At 41.0% G+C, this 20,753-nt stretch overlaps 1 protein-coding gene across 3 annotated transcripts in view; it reads left to right on the forward strand.

The window, feature by feature from the left end:
* The first annotated feature begins 363 nt into the window (after positions 1-363).
* STAC (SH3 and cysteine rich domain) overlaps positions 364-20,753 on the forward strand; it is a 134,607-nt gene continuing 114,217 nt past the window's right edge. For 2 of the 3 annotated variants that reach the window (XM_081071934.1, XM_081071936.1), the window contains exon 1: positions 364-642. In XM_081071934.1, coding sequence (XP_080928060.1) covers positions 532-642 — 111 coding nt within the window. In that variant the 5' untranslated portion in view covers positions 364-531. The remainder of the gene's footprint in view (positions 643-20,753) is intronic. The other variant, XM_081071935.1, reaches the window with a different exon arrangement.

Raw genomic sequence — 20,753 nt, forward strand, 5'->3', positions numbered from 1 at the left:
GGGAATTGTGGCAGGTGGTCCCTGTCGGCTGAATCACTCACAGGGTGCATATTCATTCGAGGTTTGGTCTGAATTTTCGCTATCCCTGTTCAGGAACCACCCCGGACCCGGTGCTGTGCGCTCCCGGAGCTCTCACCCGCGCGTCCCCGGCCTGCCCTGGCTACCTCGGCATAGGCCGCGCAGCCCCGCCCCGGGGCCACCTCCCTCCTCCCGCATCTCCCGGGCGAGTGAGCCCCAGCCCGAGCCCACTAGCCCGCTGCCAGGTGGCAGTCACGACTGTGCGGTCGCCGGCGAGGTGGCGGCAGGCGCGGCGGGGCGGGGCGCGCTCTCCCCTGCCCGCGGGAGTGCGGGGGAGGTGGGCAGGGCCAGGGCGGGGGCAAAGCCGGCGGAGGGCGCGTCTGCGCCTGGGCGAGGATGGGAGTCCCCGGGACCCTGAGCTGAGCCGCCCAGCGCGCGGTGGAGAGGGCGCGCCGGAGGAAGGCGAGCCTCGCTGTTCCTCCCGGAGCCCAACACCGTTCCCGCGTCGCCACAATGATCCCTCCGAGCGGCGCCCGCGAGGACGGCGTGGATGGGCTGCCCAAGGAGGCGGCAAGCGCCGAGCAGCCACCGTCTCCTGCATCCACCAGCAGCCAGGAATCCAAGGTACCGCGCGCACTTGCCCCAAGAGAACACAAACTCTCTCCCTCTCTCTGTCCACCTTTGTTTCCTCCCAACTGGCGCTGGCGCGGGGGGCTGAGATGCGTCCCTAGTTCGACCAGGGTTCAAGGACTGTACCTCCCTTGAGACTTGAATGTCCGGTAGGACTCGCTGCTGGCGATGCTGGACCACGTTCAGGTGGACCCAGCCTCCTGGCCCACACAGACCCGAGCCTTCGCAGGACTCCGGGTTCAGAGATGGCTTTCTTGGGTGGTGGTAGATTGGTTGTTCTGTGCCTGTTTGTACCCAAAACGCGTATAGGTATTAGGCGGCTTCTGAGCGGTGAGCAGCAGACAGCCCAGGGATGCTCTCCAGAAAAGCCAGGGCATTTGAGGGCCAGCAAAGGGTTGTCTGTATCCCAAAGGTCTCAGACCCTCTGCTTGACGGGGCTCGTCCTGAACTTCAGATACCAGATACCGCTCGTTTCCGAAAAACTAGGCAAAGGGACATGTCGCGTTCGCGGGAAAGTCGATGCTCTTCTGGTGAAGTTGATACTCAGGAACTTTCAGTTGTTTTTGTGGGAGTTACACTAACACACATAACACAAAACCAACCCCGCAGCATTTCTCTTGTCACTTTTATGCTTCCTCTGAAACTGTCGTGGGTGCCAGGCACGTGTTTGGAAATTTGGAAGAGGATCAAGTAAAATGCCGCTGCTGGCAGTGAGATGCCAAGTGGCATCACAGCCTGGACTGAAAATCGAAACACGGAGTTTGTAGTTCTATGGATTTTCTTTTTTTTAAGTGCAAGATTCCTGGCTCTTTATACTGATCTCCTTGTGAGTTCCCCAGGCATCTTTGGGATGGGAGAAGGGCACAATCCCTGTGTAGGAGTGAAGGAAAGTGGGGTGCCAGTGTGGAGGGCAAGTCAGATGAGGCAAAGAAGAGTCCCCTTCTTGTCTCGGTTCCCACACACCCACAGAAGCCACTGACAGGACAGCAGGATCAAAATCATCGCTAAGTGTCTCTCAGTGTAATTGACGGTGCTGGGCACGGTACCTATCGCAGCCTCCGGAAGTTAACCATCAAAGATGGGAACCCAAGACAGGGAGCTTTGCATTACTTTTATTTCGTTTTAACATTTTTCTGATAAATGTCTGACCTGGGGCATGTATGTCAACTTTTCTAAAGCTCAGTTGGAAATGGGGGCAAAGCCTCACTTTTCATAGTCATTGTGAAGAACACGTGATGAGATGACTTAAAAGTCCACCCAGAATAGTCTAAGGAATCAATTAATGTTTCTCCTTTTCCTACCTGAGAAAAGGAGATGGGATCCATCTCACCATAAGTGATCCACTCCAAAGCAACCTCACAACCCACACACATGTACCACTTCTCCACCGACCAGAAGTTTCTGGGTGTCTCATCTTTGTCCATCCTTGACTGTCCGGCACTTAAGTGATACAGGTTAGTGGCTGTTTCAAAGGTGATCTGGAATACTATAAATGAATGTAGCTTAACTCAGGAGTGTAACTGGCATTAAACTTTTTGAATTGGGCCTGTTGCTCTGCAGTAGGTGGGTTCTGGAAAGGGCTTAGCATTTGGATATACAGCAGCATGGTTCTAACACACCATGTGGGTTTGCTATTTATAGATATCCTAATGTAAATTCATTGGCAAAGCCAAAACTGCATATGTAATACCCGTAATTATCCACCAATTTATCTGGCTTATAGTTTCAGATTTGTACACGGCCATTGTTCTTAGAGTGGTCTACATGCCTGACGTGTGTTTATACATTCCTAAATTTGCTGTCATGGCTGAGGTGTTCTCAGTCAGTGGAAAAGTGGGGGCTAGGAGCATGAACCCCAGTCAACTGAGTACAAAATAGTGTGCCTAAATGAATTTTTCTTGACATAGCATTTGTGATATTCTCCAAGGGGCCTGTGCCCCTCCAAAAAGCTAATCTGCTAGTGTGGAGAAATATGTGGTAAGGAGGCGGGGTGGCATGAAAAAGGAACAGAGGAAAGCTGTATTCATTCCACACCAGGAACACCACGTTTGAAGGCTCTTTGGCATTTACAAGAATCTTCCTGCAGATGAGAGCCTGGTGAGGAAAATGTGAGCAAGACATTAGTAATCATTCCAATTTACTCTCCTCTGAAGCGGTCTGTTCGTCAAAATACCACATGGGACAAGCCTGGTTCAGGCCCCTCTGAGCATTAAACTTCAAGAAAGACTTTTAAAAGTACTTTTTAGAAAAACTTTTTTTTTCTGATTGTAAAAATAACAAATACTCTTTGTAGAAATTTGAAAAGTCCATACAAAAATAAAGAAAAACATCACCCATTGGTCGCAATCCAAAGGCAACTACTGATAATATTTTGACCTACATCTTAGGTCTTTCTTCATCTGTTTTTACATTTACACCGTTGAGAGAACACTAGTGAGCATCTACTAAATGCTTGCTATATGTCGGGCATGACTTGACTCTTCACAATAACACCTTGAGGGAGATTGTACAATTATTTCCATTTTATAGATAAGAGAGCAGAAGCTCAGAAAAGTTAGGTGACTTACTCAAGAACACATAGTTAGGTGGATGGCAGCGACCCAGGTGGCATGACTGTGGAACACCAGTTCTCGACTACCATGCACCTGTCTCTCATGCTTACATACTGTTTTATATGTCCTGTGTCACCTGACATCCTAACTGAGTATTTTTCATGCCACTAAAAGTCATTTGCAACATTATTTTGGTCTTCTCATCTTAAGAAATATTTGAAAATAACTTGAGCCACATTATCATGCGAAATGATTAAAAACCAATCCTTGTCCAGCTTCTTTGCACCCAGTTCTGCTGCCCTTTCCCCCAAAGTATATTTATGGAAGTAATTCAATGGAATATCACAGAATCATATGGAAAATGGGACCACAACAACCCTTTAGTACAGAGGGTCCATTAGAAGAAGAATGATAATGATTCAATTCCCTGAGCACATAAAGTGTTTCCAGAAGTTCATTTTTTGTAGATTCTTTAAAATGCAAAATCGTAGAGTATTAGAATTGGGGACACTAGAGTTCATCTATTCCAGGTATTTTCTTAAATTATGGATAATTTTTATTGTGTGAGTTTATTTAATGATGGAAAATTTCAACATACCCAAAAGTAGAGAAAGTGTAGAAGAACCATCATGTACCTCATCACCTGGCTTCACCAATAATAAATTCTTTTACCTGTTACCTACCACGACTACCCACCCCTCCCCCCCACATCAAGTTCTTTTATCCCTAACCATTTCAGGTTGTACCTCTAAAAGAGAAGGGCTCTTTTTGTAAACATGACTATCATCCCATGATCACATATTCAGATTGTTTAAATCAAGTGTCAGTATATTCTTTGGAGGTTCACGAATGGTCTTTGGAAGATTTATAAACAAACAGAACATTCAAAATCATGCATCATCTGGGGAAAGGGTTCTTAGCTTATATCAGATCAAGAAGTGTCTATAGCCTTTAAAGTTCATTTAAATATCCACCCTTTTTTTCTCTCTCTCTCTGGAGTAAATCCAGGCCCAGAGAAAGGCAGTGATTTGCCTAAGATCATTCAGATAGTTACTGGCAATACCCTGTGTAAGAACCTTGCCTTAAACTTGGTGTATATACCCTAGTACAATTCCTCAGAGCAAATTCCTGTAAGCAGAAGCAGTCATGTAGTCTACCACTACCTTATGGTTTTCTTTTTCATAAAATCTGTTGAGTTGAAAGGGTTGGAAAGCCACTGATGAACCTCGCCCCTCTATCTTTCCAGTAACTATTCCAGAAAGACCACAACCTAAGTTATTTTCTAAATGTTTGACAGAGACCACTGAATACAAGAAAAAAATCACATTTCAGCATCCCTTAGTTTAATGAATGTCTTGTCTCCTGCTGACTTATTGACAACATAGAAATCTTACTAGAGTGTAATATGAAGGTTTAGTATGGATGTCTTTTGCCATCACTTATATGACCCAGGGTCACATTTTGATGCTATGAAGGGATTATAGGTTTTGAAGTCAAATAGACAAGAATTCAAACTCTTCTCATCAATTGCCACCTTTGCAACCATGGGTATGTTGTCAAACCTCTCTGAGCCTCAGCTTTCTAATTGCTAGAATGTTGGGATACTAATACCCAATTGGCATGATTTTTTGTAAAGCCTGAGAATATGTAAAACACCCAATATGCTGTAAGCATTTGTAAGCATAAAACATTGATTACTTTCTCTTCCTGCTTCAAATTAGATGATTTCTGTCACTAGCCAGCCCCAAACGTCATCACTGGAAGAATTTCAGTAACCAAAACTGACATTCCAATAGTATAACTGAGTTTTCTTCCCTTTGGATTTTTAGTTATGCTATTGATTGCCGTGAGATTTCACCTTAGCTATTTTGCATCCCCAAAGAAGATAAATCACAGTGCACCAACATGTGACTTCAATTTTGAAAGGGTGATATAAGCCCCCCAATGCCCTATTGGAACCATGGAGCAAGGTGCTCCCTCATTCCTGGATGGTCCTCTCTGAACCTGCACCACCATCCAGCTAGGGAGAAGAAATCCCTAATCATGAGGACATGCCCTGTATTTCCCAGAAAGTTTTCTGTGACATCAATCAGCAGTAATGTGTTGAGTGCCTATTTTGTGCCCAGTGCATCCCAGATATATGTGAAGCTGTTCCTATGGATAAAGAATTTGACTTCTACTCAGCAGAGGAGATGAAAGAAACTATAACGTTGGCTTTGCCTGGGGAGTCCAGGCCATAGGCTAGACCTGCTAAATTGAAGTCACTGAGTGAAAGACCCAGGCATCAGTTGTTTTGGGTTTGTTTGTTTGTTTGTTTGTTTATTTAACTCTTCCTTAGTGATGTCATTGCACAGCCAAATTTCAGAAACACTGGTCTAGACCATAAAGATGGTAGGATGTCAAAGAAGGCAAGATCCTTTCCCTACCATCCTAGGTACTTGAAGGAATCATTTCCCATTTATACTTCTTTATTTCCCATTTATACTTCAGTTCAAAGAAATGGCTCTGATGAAAGTGACCTGCTGTTGTCCTCCACGTTGCCAAAGAATCTTGAGCATTACTGAGATACAGCTGGATTTACAAGATTAACTATGTCTCATCTTCATGATTATAAAAGTAATAAGTACTCAATGTAGAACACTGGAAAACACCTTAAAATGTAAAGAAAAAATCATGTATCACACAACCACCATAAGGATGGTTAAAAATGTTGCTGTATTTCTTTGGTATACATTTCCACTTTTACACACACGCACACTTGTAACAGAATTGGAATAGTGTATACATAAATGCACAGCGTGCTTTTTCTTCCACCTAATGTTATAAAGTTTTCCCATTCTCTTAGATAATCAATGACATGAATATTAAATATGCTATAGTATTCCATGTCATTATTATACCACCTAGTTTGTCAATCTCTTCTGATTGCATGTTTAGGTTCTTTCTCAGTTTTCACAAAGTAAAAATATTAAAATATAACCATTTTTAAGTGTACAGTTCTGTGACATTAAATACATTCACATTGTTGTGCAATTGTCACCCGTATCCCTCTCCAGAACTTCTTTCCAAACTGAAACTCTGTACCCATTAAACACTAATTTCCCATCCCCCTCTCTCTCCAGCCCTTGGTAACCACCATTCTATTTTCAGTTATCTATGAACTTGACTACTCTAAATGCCTCATAGAAGAGGAATCATATAATATTTGTCTCTTTGTGACTGGCTTATTTCACTTAACAGAAATCTTCAAGGTCCATCCAAGTTGTGGTATGCATCAGAATTTTCTTTTTTAAAGCTGAATAATATTCCATTGTATGTATATACCATCTTTTGTTTATCCATTCATCCACCAATGGACTCTTGAGTTGCTTCTACATTTTGGCTATTGTGAATAATGTTGCTATGAACTTGAGCATGCAGATATCTATTCAAGTCCCTGCTTCCATTTTTTGGGGGGTGGGAGGTGTATAGTGATTAGTGGGATTGCTGGATTATATGGTAATTCTGTGTTTAATTTTTTGAGGAATCATATTGTTTTTCATAATGGTTGCATCATTTTAGATTCTCATCAGCAATGCACAAGGGGTTCAATTTCTCCACATCTTCACTAACACTTATTATATTTTGTTTTTTAGATCCTAATAGGTATGAAATGGTATCTTTTTTTTTTATTTGCATTTCCCTAATTATTAGTGATGTTGAGCATCATTTCATGTGCTTATTTGCCATTTGTAAATCTTCTTTGGAGAAATGTCTGTTCAAGACCTTTGCCCATTTTTTAAATCAGGTTATTTTTATTATTATTATTATTGAATTGTAGTGTCATAGCAAATCAGCAAATTTGAAGGAGAAAGATGTGTTGTTTTAATTACATTTATTCACTAGAGAAGAATATTTTTCACATTTTAAAAATTGTCTGTTTTCTTTTGTGAATTATCTATTCATGTCCTTGTATATTTTAACAGAGTATTAATTCATTTCCTATTGCTCCTTCAGAATTCTTTATAAATATTAAAACCATGATCTTTCAGATATGTTGCTAACATTTTCCCAAACTAAAATTTTTTTTCAATGTTATTATATTTTCAACATAGAAGATTTCTTTTTTCTATGTTAAATATTACAAATTTATTCAGCTATGGTTTCTTCTTTCCATTTATATTTAGAAAGGTCTTCCCCATGCTGGGAGCAGATTACCTATTAACCTATATGTTTTTGTAGATCCTTAATATATACTTTTCACTTTTATCATTTTAATCCATCTGGAATTTATGTGGTATGATAGAAATCTAATTTTTTCCAAATATTAATAAGCATTTCTAAAACCATTTGATGAATAATTCATTATTTTTTTCACTGATTTGAAATGTTACACTTACATGGTAATAAATGGTAATATGTCCTAAGTTCTCTTTTAGAGTCATCTGTTAATATGTTAATGATTTTGCATTTATCACTATACTTTGGCATTGTCATCATAATGTTTTAATTATTGTAGCTTTATAATAGACTGATAATTGATAATACAAATATCCTTCTGAGAGTTTTATTATTTATTTATTTAACTGCACTCACCTTTTTGTTTCCCCATCGAGTTATAAAAATCTTATTTTGAAAGTAATTGCATGAAACTTTTAAGATCATTTTAGTGAAATCTTTACAAATAATGAGCTTGCTCATCCAGGAATATAGTATCTATGTTTAGTTAGTTACTGAAATGTCTTTTATGCCATTCTTAAATGCTTGGGAATTTTCTTCAGATATTTCCTGCTCCATTCCCTGGGTAGCCCAATAGCTCATTCCTGGGTATTTTATACTCCAGGTTACTATTAAGAACTATATCGCTTATATTTTCTAACTGGTAAGAGCTTACTTCTAGGATATTTATTTTATATTAATTTTGTAATCTGAGATCATTCAGATCACTTTTTTTCTTTCATTAATAAAGAAATACAGTGTGGCTTACTGGTTCCGAGCACACACTCCGGAGTCAGACACAGCTGTGTTCAAATCCCTCTCCGCCATGTTGGGGTGCCTTAACAAGCTTCTCTGTCCTTTCCTTCCCTGAGCATCACTGTTCTTTCTGTAAAGTGAACATAATCATGCACTCCGCAACATCATCTTTAGGGTTAAATTAATCAGTCTATGCTGAGTGCTAAACACAGTGCCTGACACATAGTAAGTAAATGTTAGCTATTATTATTAGATTATCGTAATATCTACAATAATAATTTTACCTCTCTAATTCTCTCTTTTTTGGGGGTTGGGGGGGGGGGAATTGGGTGGGAAATATGGTAAATATTAATAGAAGTATTGAGCTGGTACTTGACTCACTTTAAATGTCACTGATGTTTTGCTGTAAGTGTACATTGTCTATAAGTGTACATTGTACAGTGTTGGTGCTAAGGGGTGGCCTCAACTCTCTTGCATCTAGAGCTACTCTGGAATCCACTGCAATTTTACATAGTCAGCCTGAGAAATATAAGGTGGTGCTTTGCAAATTTAACTTCAAGACAAATCCATTTCCAACTAAACCATTCCTTAATACTCCCTTCTACACAAAATCCAGGCTTCCCACTCATGTCACAATTAAACTGAGACAGTTTTCTTGGCGTGAAAGACAGGTAATGTTCTTAGCTTACTAAGAATTTCCATCAGGAATGTAATATAAAATTGTTTCAAATGACTTTTTGGCAAGTACCAAGGTAATCATGTGATTTTTTTTTTTTTTGGCCTTTGGCCTCTTTATGTGATGGATTATATTAATAGATAGCCTAATATTAAACTCTTCTTACATTCTTGGAATAGGTCCTACTTGACCATGGGGATTTTCTTTTAATAAACTGCTGGGTTTTGATTGCCAATACTTTATTATTTTTACATCTATACACATAAGGAAGATTGTCCTGTAACTGTAACTTTGTGTCCTTGGTCAGCTTTTATTTTTAAGGATATGCCAAGTTTTAAAAATGACCTGGGAAGATTCCATGAATGTTTTTGTTTTGTTTTGTTTGTTTTTCTATGGAACAGTTTATAAAACCCAGATATCCTCTTTGAATGTTTGAAAACATCTGCCAATGATATCTAAACCTCGCACCTATTTTAAAATAAAATTTGAAAACTTTTTTTCCAAATTTTTATTCTATTTTTTTTGTAAATTGGCTTGAATCAGGTTTATTGACTTATATTTTTCTAGGAAATCATCCAGTTCCTTTAAATCTTTGTAACATCTCTGAATGAGTTGTTGTAGGACAGCCCTGGGATCTTCCTTCAATCTCACTTCATCATCGCTGTCTCTAGCAGGATTTCTTTGTGCTCCTATCCTGTGAACACACTTTTTTGCAGTTCTGTATGTTTATATAATATTGGTTCCTTAACTATGGATTTGGAATCAGGAGCATTAAACAGCAGAGCTCACACTTGCACCTTACCGAGAGATAGAACCCTTTGCTCCCTCCTTGAATCTCTCCAATCCTTTGACTCTCTTCCTACTGCTATAACCATTCCTCTCTAGTCCTACTGGCTGTCACTCCCTCCTCTAACCACATTCAAATGTTGGTTTTCCCCAGCATTCTATTCTCAGCCCTCTGCCCTCCTCATTCTCCATAATCTCTCTGGGTCTATACTGGGAAATTTTACCCCGTCTTTTTATTTCAGCCTCCAGCTGATAACTCCCATATCAGAATCCAACACAGACATCACTCTTCCGAGTTCCAAACCGATACATCTAGCTGCTTCTTGGACAATCTGTCTAAATGCCCTCCATACATTTTAAATTCAACCTACCCTCAACTAAACTCATCATTTTCAACTCAAATGCCAGCCTGCTTCTTCTTGTATGCTCTTCTTGTGTTCTCATCATCCATAGAATAACAAGCCAGGACGCCAGAAGCCATCCTATCCTCCACATCCCTTAGGGCACCTGAGCAGAGAAGTTGTTTGGCAGCAGATAAACAAGAGACAAGATGTCTGTTGGCCCCAGAGATGCTTCATTTACTTGAAACTGAAAGTTGTACCTGTTGCCTGTTCCTAAAGGTCTGCATAGCTAAAGTTTCAGTCAGCATGTTTTCCTCAGTCCTAGGAGCAGCTTTGACCACAGCATGAAAGACTGAGGTCAGACACAAAAGAAAGAGTCAAGAGGAGGAATCCAACACACCCTGGACTCCCAAGTGTGCCACTGCTCCCTTGCCCTCCAAACTAACATAAGCAAGAGTAGTGCAAAGAGGTGCTAGAGTTCCCCTGGAAACTGTGTGCCCCTGGGAAGTGCCCCACATTCCCTCCTTCCACCTCCAACATTCTCAGTTTTATCAGAACAAGGTAATTTGGAGAGCTTGAAAAGGAATCTTATCATACTCCTTTTCCCAATGATGTCAATCACCAGAAGAAACACAAAACTGCAGAGACCCCTTTCTGTCTCATAATTTCATCTCCATACGAATCTGCACATCTGCTAATCCACCCTCATCTACCACCCTCCCCAACTATCTATACCCTCCACTCTCACCCTCTGGAATTCACTCTTCAGCAAACTCCTCTTTCTCCATAACTTCTTGTCTGATGTTCCCTGCGCTTCCTACTCTGACACCCAGTCTTTACCCTGTAGGCCTCTCAAGTGGTGGCTCCTTTCTCCTTTATCAGGCCTGGTAGTTGGGAAGGCACTCTCACTACGGCTTCCAGACTCTTCTCTTTCTTCCTCTAAAATTGTAGCTTTAAAGTCCATGTGCTCAGGCTCATCTACCCAGTCAACATCAGCAGTCACCTACCCACCCCAAGTAGGTCTCTCCATCCTTCATGATGGTAGAGCCAGGCTCACTCTCACTCGTTTCAACCCAACTCCTGTCATAGTCTTTGGTAATTGTCATATACTGCAGATGACTCTTCCAAATATCCTGACTTCTTTAGTCCTTAATCTTTCCTCCTAAGATCTTGTCTTCCACTCTCTTCCACCTCATCACCCACTTCTGTAACTGTTCCCGAGATTTTGTCTGCACAATGATTGCACCTTTTCCAGAATCTCCCTGTCAAGCTTCCTGTTCTGTGACCATCGACTTGCATCTTTCCATCTAATGCCCTCTAACACCTCTCTTTGAATAATATTTCAACCTCACCAGAGCAAAAACCCATTAAACTGGAAAGCCTACTCCCTTTTCTCTTTCCCACATCCATTTTAAGTTCTCAGGTTCCTTTTCATCATCACTGTGATTTCTCCCTTGCAAACACCCTGAACTCCCTTGCCTCTGTGTCCCTTTGTTCAGAATCACTTAGAAAATCCTCAGCTCTGCATAAGCCAATTTTCAACCTCCTCTGTACCCACACTTCTGGAGAGTATAGACAAGACAGACAGTAAACAAGGTGAAAAATGCATAATATTATTTTAGGCAATGATAAAGCTATATAGAAGTCTACAGTGTAGAAAGGGGTAGTGTAAAGAGCTATTTTACTTTGAGTGACCAGGAAAGAAATCTATGAACATGTGATTTTTGATACAGAGACTGGAATGAAGTGAAGGCATGAGCTGCCATTTGAAGATCTAGAGTAAGACGGGAGTGGGGGAGAGATCCGGACAAAGACCCTGAGGTAGGAATAGCTTGCATTTTTGAGGAGCAGAGAGAAATCTTGGGTGCTTGCTTCTAAGTGAACAAGAGAAAAAAAATGTCGGGATGGGAGTCCAGAAAGCTAGACTCACCTTCAGAGATGAGTCTAAGACCTAGATCTGTGCTGTCCAATATGGTACATTAACCACGGGCAGCTAGTCAAATTTAAATTTGATTGAAATTAAAAATTCAGTTCTTTAGTCATACTATCCACATTTCAAGTACTTGCTAATCACCTGTGGCTAGTAGTTACTGCTTTGGACACCACTTATTATGGAACATTTCCATCATTGTAGGACATTCTGATGGACAGTGCTACCTAGATTCTATAGGTCTTAATGGACATGGTGAGGAATCTAGATTTCTGTTAGCAGTTTGAGGATCACCATTTGAGAAAGCCATGGAGAAAGAGGATTTGGACATACGTGATTTACATTTTACAAAGATTACTCTAGCAGCTGTATACAATAGGACTATAGCATAGCAAGAGTGGATGTAAGGAAAACATTTAGAAGGCTGTAGTAATCCAGATTAGGGAGAATGACATGTGAGACCAGGTATTAGTTGGTGAAATATTTGGGAAGTGATTAAGTTTTAGGATATATTTTGAAAGTAAAATCAATGAGATTTACTATGAATGTGATGTGAGGTGTGAGGGAGAAAGAGAAACGAAGGATGATTCCTAAAGAGTTAAAGGGAGGATTAAAAGAGATGCACATATCAAAATCTTTTATGATCCATGAAGCTCTGTGCATATGTAAATTGGTAGCAGTTATGGTACACTTTAAGAAGATGGGATATAAACTTAATTTTATTGGTAGCTTTTCAAAGATGGAAACAATATAATTGGCTTGACCATTATTGCATATGGGGAAGAAACAGTCAAAATAGGTAGAGATCAGAGGCAGGTCTTAGAAGCCAAGCACAGGGACTTAGATTAGAAGGGTGAGGATAAGAGAAGCCATAAATATTGTAATAGTGAAGTGAAGGATGGATTGTCATGGAGAGAACCTAAAGCCTGGGAGGTGAACAATCAGTCTTAAGAAAATGACAGAGAGGAAATGGGAAGGAAGAGAAAAGAGCATGCATGGAAGGATTTTCAAAGACAAGTGAAGTGACTGTTTCCTCCTCAGAGAGCCATCTTCAGAGATGGCACAAGGAGTGGATGCTGGTTTCAGTCAGGAGGACCCTTATCTGGCCAGAAACTACACAGAGTCAAAGGCCGAATAACTGAATAGCAAGATCACAGTCAAAAACATGGAGACAGGCAAGATCTCGAAGGGTGGGATAAGAAGGAAAGAGAGAATAAGAGCTAGTCTTAGCAGTAAAGAAAATAAGATGCAGGACCGAATGAGATGCAAAGTCATCAAGATTTCAGATTGTGAATGTCAGTGCTTTACTGTAGGTCTTCTCTGCTATGTTGTTTGATCCGTGTAGGTTGTCAGACAACCCTTAGTTAGAAGGCTTGGTTGTTAGTCATAATACTCTACATTCATATTTCTTCACATGGTAAGAAAAAGGCGACAAGGGCCAGAGCCATCTTTGATTTTGGGCTTCTATAAGCATAGGCCATCACTCTATGAAATTAAAAACCAGGTAAGGGTCAAGGAGAAAGACCTTGGATTGGAATAATTTCCTCAGTCAGGGAATCTTTCTGGTAAACAATAGTTCCTATTTCTATAATAGAAAACCCCCTTGATCATAGTTCTGGCAAAAGTCTGAGTCCTCTTCCCCTGATTAATCTTATTCTAAAAGTACAATGTAAATCCCCATCCTGGAGTGTCATAAGCTTCACATAATTTTTAGATTAATTTCTTTAACTATATATTTTTTAGCAGATATGGAACCAAAGATGCAAAAAGTGGAATATATCCAAGTCACATATACTCCACTTTTATATATATATACTCCACTTTTATATAAATATACATATTTATATGTATATATATAAAGTCAATTATAAATTGAATCTCTGTTCATTGAACAGTATTTTCCTACTGAGTTTCATTAAGAAATTTGAGATAAAGTTCCTTGAGAAAATAACAATAAAAATCACATCGTGCAAATGCAATGAATCTTTTACATTGGATTTGTTTGAAAATTGTTAGGGATCATTTTCTCATAACACATGATTACTACCATGCAAAGTTAGTTGCTAATTTTTCTTCCAGAATCTTTTTCTTGGAGTTCCATATTTTGAGGGAAATGAGTCCTTTCCATTGCAAAGAAGTACAGGGAAACTTTATCAGGCAAGAATGCTCAGAAAAGGAGCCATCTTGGAGACTCAAGCCTGCCTGATAACAGAGAACATGTCCTTTTATGTTTCAAGCATTTGCCTGTTGGCAATTTTGCTTGCAAATCTGTATATAATTTGGTTTACATTTCCCTGCTTTCAAAAGCAGAATATGGGCACATGGAATTTCATTCATATATAACAGAGCTACAAATGCTTTGTAAATTTCAAGGCAATTACATTGTTTTTGTAATCTCCTTTTCCTGATTACTCAGGATCACCATTTTAAACAACAGTTACTGAATCTTTTGCATGTAGAGTTTTTTTCCCCTCGTGCTAATGACTCCATACTGATGTACTCTCCCAGTTCTTGTGCCTGATTCTAACATTTTTCTAACTCTTCCTACATGAAGGCCATCCCTATGTGTGGGCTACTTTGAGACTTCTAATTGGCTTCTTCGAATTCGCTTTTGTATTGAAAAGCAAATCATTAAACTATCGTGTTTCCCCATAAATAAGACCTAGCAGGACCATCAGCTCTAATGCATCTTTTGGAGCAAAAATTAAGACTCGGTATAATATAATATAATATAATATAATATAATATAATATAATATAATATAATATAATATAATGTAACATCAGGTCTTATATTAATTTTTGCTCCAAAAGACGCATTAGAGCTGATGGTCCAGATAGGTCTTATTTTCGGGGAAACACGGTAGTTGGAATTTCATGTTCCTTAAAACGAAATAGAAATTAAACCTACTATCAGGGAAGTAAATAGAGGATTTTTGTTTTTCAGTGTTTTGTTTTTCATTTTTCATTTTTATTTAGTGATTGGTCTGGTAGTGATTCATCAAACTTTTTGCTTACATTTTCTGGTTCATGGCTGCATTTTCTATATGTAAGTTGCTAGGTTTCCCTGATAGGTTTGATATTTCTTAATTCTTGTTTAAAAGGCAAGTTGATTAAGCTGAAGTTGCTGGTTCCATTTGTTTCATTAATACGGTTTTACTGGAAGCTTAATGTGTTGATCAGTTTGCAGGTAATCACCCCCAATGGACCTGACCTTCCAAACAACATTTTAAAAGATAAATTCCTAAACAGAAGGTTTCATTATTGTCATTTTCTATGGAGTGGATTTTTTTTTTCTAACTGTTACATTGGACTCTCTCTCAGATATATATCCTGTAAGTGAAATGATCAAAATAAATGTTCCATGAATAAGTTGCACAGGGCAAAAGAAAAGGAGCAAAAGGAAAAAAAAAATCCAGCTTACAAAATTAAAATATGTAGTTTATGGTTCTTCTGATGAATGCAAGAAAGAACAGGATGTAAAGCCAGGAGACTTCATGTCAAACCACAACTCAACCCACCAAAGCCTCGCAAATGTGCAGATTCTTAATTACTGGTGTTGGTCTCTCTTCCAGAAGGAATAACTTCAGTCTGTTTCTGATAACCCAAGTGCTCTAGAATTTCATGAATTTTATGAACTTGTCTGAGAAAGCAACATGTATTGTTTCATATGTGATTTGTTTTTTTGTTCTTGTGGTCAGAATTATTTTGGCAAAGTTCTTTTCTGAGATTGCCTATACGGTGCCTTTTGCAGACAGCAGGAAGTAAAAAAAAACCTGATATTCTAATTTGTAATAAATCGTGGATTTGAAGATGGGAGATAGTTTAAACTTGTATATCAGGAGCCAAGAGCAAAATGCCAAGCCATTTAGCTTCGTGGCAGGACCCTTTCTGGTTCTTAATTGGAACTTCACTTGTCAGTTTGCCCACAGCCTGGTTGGACAGCTGCACAGAGAGCCTAAATCTAGTAGTTACAGCCCATGAACCTGATTCCCAGGCTCTGGACAGCAGCTGGGAGACAGACAGAGGCCCATATGGAAAGCAACAGCTTTGACCTCATTTAGTGGTCAGACTAAAATGCCACCTTCCAGTTTAAGCTTTGTAATAAGACTATTCTACTACCATGTATGAAGATATGTTGGAAGGAAGAAAGGAGTTAGGAAGGAAGGAGAGAAGGAGAGGAAGGAAGGGGAGGAAAGAGAAACAGAATCACGCTCATCAAATCATATGGCCATGTTAGAGGAACTTTGAGGAAGCCTGCTTCCCACATATAAAGTTGCTGTAGCGGCAGAAGTTCCTGACTTATATTTTTTATTCCCTTATTCTTCACCATAAGTTAGGGTCTCTAGAAGCAGAGCCAGAAGTTCAGAAGCAAGTAGTGCATTGAGGGTGTATTCTCAGAAGAAATCCACCAGGAGGAAGCGAGGGAGGACAGAACAGGAACCGGGCCGAACAAGAATGTGGTCTCAAGTAGAGCCTTGGCCTGATCCACGGGGGGCCCCGGAGCACAAGGTACATCAGAGTTGTCCCTGCCTTAGGCAATATGGCAGGACTGTTTTACTCTGTATCCCTCAGTCTCTGGGCCCCGGGGTGGGTGAGGGGAGTTGTGGTTGCATACTCTCCCAGGGAAGACAGTTCCCATTAGCTGAGGGCAATTGTCAGAAGAAAGAGCAATCTGCAAACTAAAGCAGCTGGGAGATGGGTGCTAGGGCCCCAGTAGAGAGGATATGAGCAGGGCACCAACCGTGCCCCCTCCTCAGGTGTGCTTCAGCCAACACAGTCACTGCCCTTTTCCACACTCTCCAGTTAGGAATTTTGCTAAAATTTTTGGTCAGCAAAAGAGTGCTACATTTGAAAAAAGGTGAAACCTGATGAAAGCATATAAGAGCTGTTGCCATGGGAAGTGGCTGCATACCCCCTAACACACCACAGCGTCATAGAGCAGAAGGAGAGGAAACTAGGGATCTTGGGGAAGGGGGCACAGATGGCACCTTCTACACCCCACCCCATGAAAAACAACCTTTGAAGGAGAGGGACAGCACTTGGAGAGATTTCGGTTGGCCAATTTATATGTCGTACGGAAATGGCCCAACTGCCTTGCTCCTTCAAGACACTTTGTGACCTTGTCCTCTCATATGGCCATCCTTCAACCTTAGGATAGATGCCTATAGAGAAACCTACTGCTGTCTGTTAACTAACTCAGGACTCTTGGAAAGATTTGGGCTAAACTGATTCACATGCATTCACGGGTTTTTACAAAAGTTCCCCCAACTGACTTTGAAGTCATGGAGAAACCAAAGGCCATACCTGGAATCGTTGCCTGGAGTGATCAGCCTGGATGAATATGTTTGCAGGCTTCGTGGGCTCTGACAGCCACTGACAATTCTATGCTTCACACAACCCCACACAAAATGGGGGTACTCATGCTCAAGTGCTTTGAGAAATATTGGGGGAAATGGACAAGGGAAAGGAAGGGGTTAATGTGCTTAAAAGTGGGTGGCGATAATGCTGAGGTCTAAGGGAGTGAAGCAGTAAAGTAAGAGTGACAGCCCTTTGGAAGATTTTATGTGCCAGAGCTGACACTGAACACTTTAATTGTCACATCTCCTGCAACACAGGCGCTTTCCCAATTCGACAGATGATAACTAGCTTGTGACAAATTCAGGTAGTCTGACTCCAAAACCTGGGCTACCCTGTTCCAGCTTCAGACAGATAATACATCTGTAAACTGACATAGAGCTAGAACTATATAAATAGGTACATTGCAATAAATAACTGCTCATCTATTGTCCCATGATCATTTGTCCATGTAACTATTTGAGAGTGTGTATAAAATATATTTTTGAATCCCAGTGCATAGAAAATATAATGCAGAAGGGACATTGGAGAGCATCACAGACAATCCTTGATTTTAGAGTTCAGGAAACAGGTGCGGAGAATTTGAGTTCTTCTCCCAATTATACAACAAGCGCTAAAACTCAAAGCCACAGGACGGACTATTTAGGCATTAATGTTGGGTTGGGAAGCGTTATGATGACCTTCAAATAATGCCGTAGAGCCATTGGTTGCCAACTTGAGTGGGCATCAGAATCATCTAGGGGGTCTATTAAAATGCAGATGACTAGGCCCAGACCCCAGAGTCTCTGATCTGGTAAGCCAGGGGTGAGGCCTGAGATTTTGCAGTTCTAAAAAGGTTCGGGTGATGCTGACACTACTTGTACAGAGACCACACTTTGAGAACCACTGCCAATGAGGTAACTGCCTACTCTGCATGTTTGTGGTGCCCACCCTCTTAATTTATGACTTTGGCTATAATTACATACAGGCGTTCTCTTGACTCCAGATGGTCTACATATATGTAAGGGCCCTGGCCATGGCCTCTGTCAACCCACAGCTTGCTAGAATTAATTCAGCTGGCAAGGAGGGAAGCACCAGGGCCACGCTGGTTTGGCCCAGCCTCTTTGCCCTTCTCCCACACCCCTGCCTCCTTCTCCAGCTGTGGACTTGGAGAAAGAAGGCAAAGGAGGTTGGCTTCGTAAGGCTGAGATTTACTTGCTCAAACCTCCAAACAACCTTCTGTGTTCATTTTGAAACAACTACCATAGAAATCAAGCCTCTAAAAAGGTTGCTGTGCCTACGTTTTGGACTCCTATTGGCTTGTGAAAACTAGTCTCTGTTCCTCTGGAAATAAAGGAGCAGATGGCTAACTGAGGTTCATGAAGGAAGCCTGGGAAGCTCCTAGGTCTGCATTTCTTTGGGATTTTATATTCGAGGACACACACTAGCCTATGCACAGCGTGAGCCTGCCTTTCCCAGCATATTCCTAGAGGTTTTCTTATGCTCAAAAAAGGCTCATTCCTTTCAAAGTCATTAACAAAAAAGGCAGTAAGTCGTATCCTTTCCAAAACCTTGCAGAGAGCTACCTTAAAGACCTGGAGAATAAATAGCAAGTGTGTCACATTAGAGCTATAGTTAGAAGGACTGCAGGGAGCCCAAAGAAGCCTGCACTGGCTGTTTGAGGAACCTGGAGAGCAGTGAGGCTGGGAGAGCTATAGCCACAGACAGCTGTAGGATTCCAGAGCTGCTGCGTTCAGGCACCTGAGAGCCTCTCTGTCCGTTGGGAAGACAAAAATATGGATCCTGCCATGCATTGTCACACTAAGCAAAGCCAGCTGCTTCATTTATGGGGTCTAGTGCGAAATGAAAAGAGGGGCACCTTGTTTAAACATTATTAAGAATTTCAAGCCAGCAACCACAGAGAATTAAAGCAAATGCAGGGCCCTTCTAAGTGTAGGGCCCTGTGTCACCACACAGGGCCTGCACCCATGAACCAGCCCTGCACTGTGGTCCCCACTGCAGAGTTTGGCAGAGCAAGAGACCGGGCATGGGAGGCAGGACAGCCATTTCCCTCAGATTTGCTGTGCCAGGTGATCCATGCACATCATTTCACTTAACCCTCATTTTATAGATGAGGGAGCTATGGAGGTGGAGATCAGGAAAGGGAAGCGGCTTGCCTGGCGGCATGTGGCTGACAGGGGTCTACACTGAAATTCCTATCCGTTTCTGACTCTCAGTCCCTATTGGTTGGTTGGTTGGTTGGTTGGTTGGTTGGTTGGTTGGTTGGTTGGTTTGTTGAGTGGATGATTTAAACTTTTCCACATTCCTAAAGCAGTAACTTGTAGGGAAGAACTTAACATCTGTTTTTAATTTTTCTTTCCTACAAGCTCGAAGAAAGAATAAACATTTAATAAGGGTTTTTTAATAAATAATAAGGATTAATAAATGGTCCAGATCCTGGTTCAATACCAAGAAGAAGAATAGTGGAAACACGGCAAGAGAAAAAGAAGGAAAGGAGGAAGATGGAGGGTAAGAGTGAGGAAGAAGAGGGGAGGAAAAGGGGGAGGAAGGAGGAAAGCTAGCATGTACTGCCTAGTCCGTCCCGTACATGCCATTTTCCATGCCTTATGATATTTAGTCCTCACACCAACCTTCCCAGATCTTGTTTTTATGCCCACTTTACAGATGAGAAGTCAGAAGCTTACAGCAGTTGGTTAACGTGCCCGCCAAACCCAGTCTGTGTATAGCTGGGGCTTGCTCCTCTGTCACAAAGTGATGCAGGCTGTGTGTCCTGTGTCAAGGTGAGTCTCATAGTCTATCTAGTGACATGGATAGTATTTCCCTCCAGCGAGGCCCAGTAAAATCACTTTAGTGCAAACAAATAATAGCAGGTGCCATTTACTGAGTCCCTGTTTACTGGTTGCCTACAATTCTCCTAGGCCCTTTAAATCCCATTTCTTATCCTTCCAACAATCCCTTTGTGGGAAGTTAATATTTGATCCAAACAACAGCTAAGTACACTGAGGCTGAGAAGGTGACTTGTTCAGGGGAACTGTCAGCCCTGCTGTAAAGATCCCTAAACACTCGTCCTTCAGAATCCCGACAAGGTATAAGTATTTAATCGCCTTTCCTCACAAAGTTCCATTGATAAAACAAACTATATGATGAAAGATTACATCAGTAACAGAGTGGGAAAACAAGAAAAGATACCATCAGCAGAATTTGTGAGGAAATCATGGAAGATTTGAAGCAGAGAACACTGAAGTAATGGAGAAACCAGATGAGAGAAAACTGTTGACAAAGGTTCTGGAGATACTAGTTACAGACATGAGAGGAGATGCTCCCAGCAGAGCTCCAGAGTCCCTAAGGCTAAGAGTCAGCAAATGCAGAGCAAAGAGTGGTCCCGACATAAACCCACAAGAGTGACTAAGAGCTGTTCCCAGTACAGAGATCCTGTTGTTCCTTCTCATTCCCCACGCATGCAAAGAGCTAGAAACACAGGCTCTTGTCCTAGGTTAAATTCCAGACTTC

This window comes from Rhinolophus hipposideros (assembly GCF_964194185.1).
Source record: "Rhinolophus hipposideros genome assembly, chromosome: 14".
Classification (NCBI taxonomy): domain Eukaryota; kingdom Metazoa; phylum Chordata; class Mammalia; order Chiroptera; family Rhinolophidae; genus Rhinolophus; species Rhinolophus hipposideros.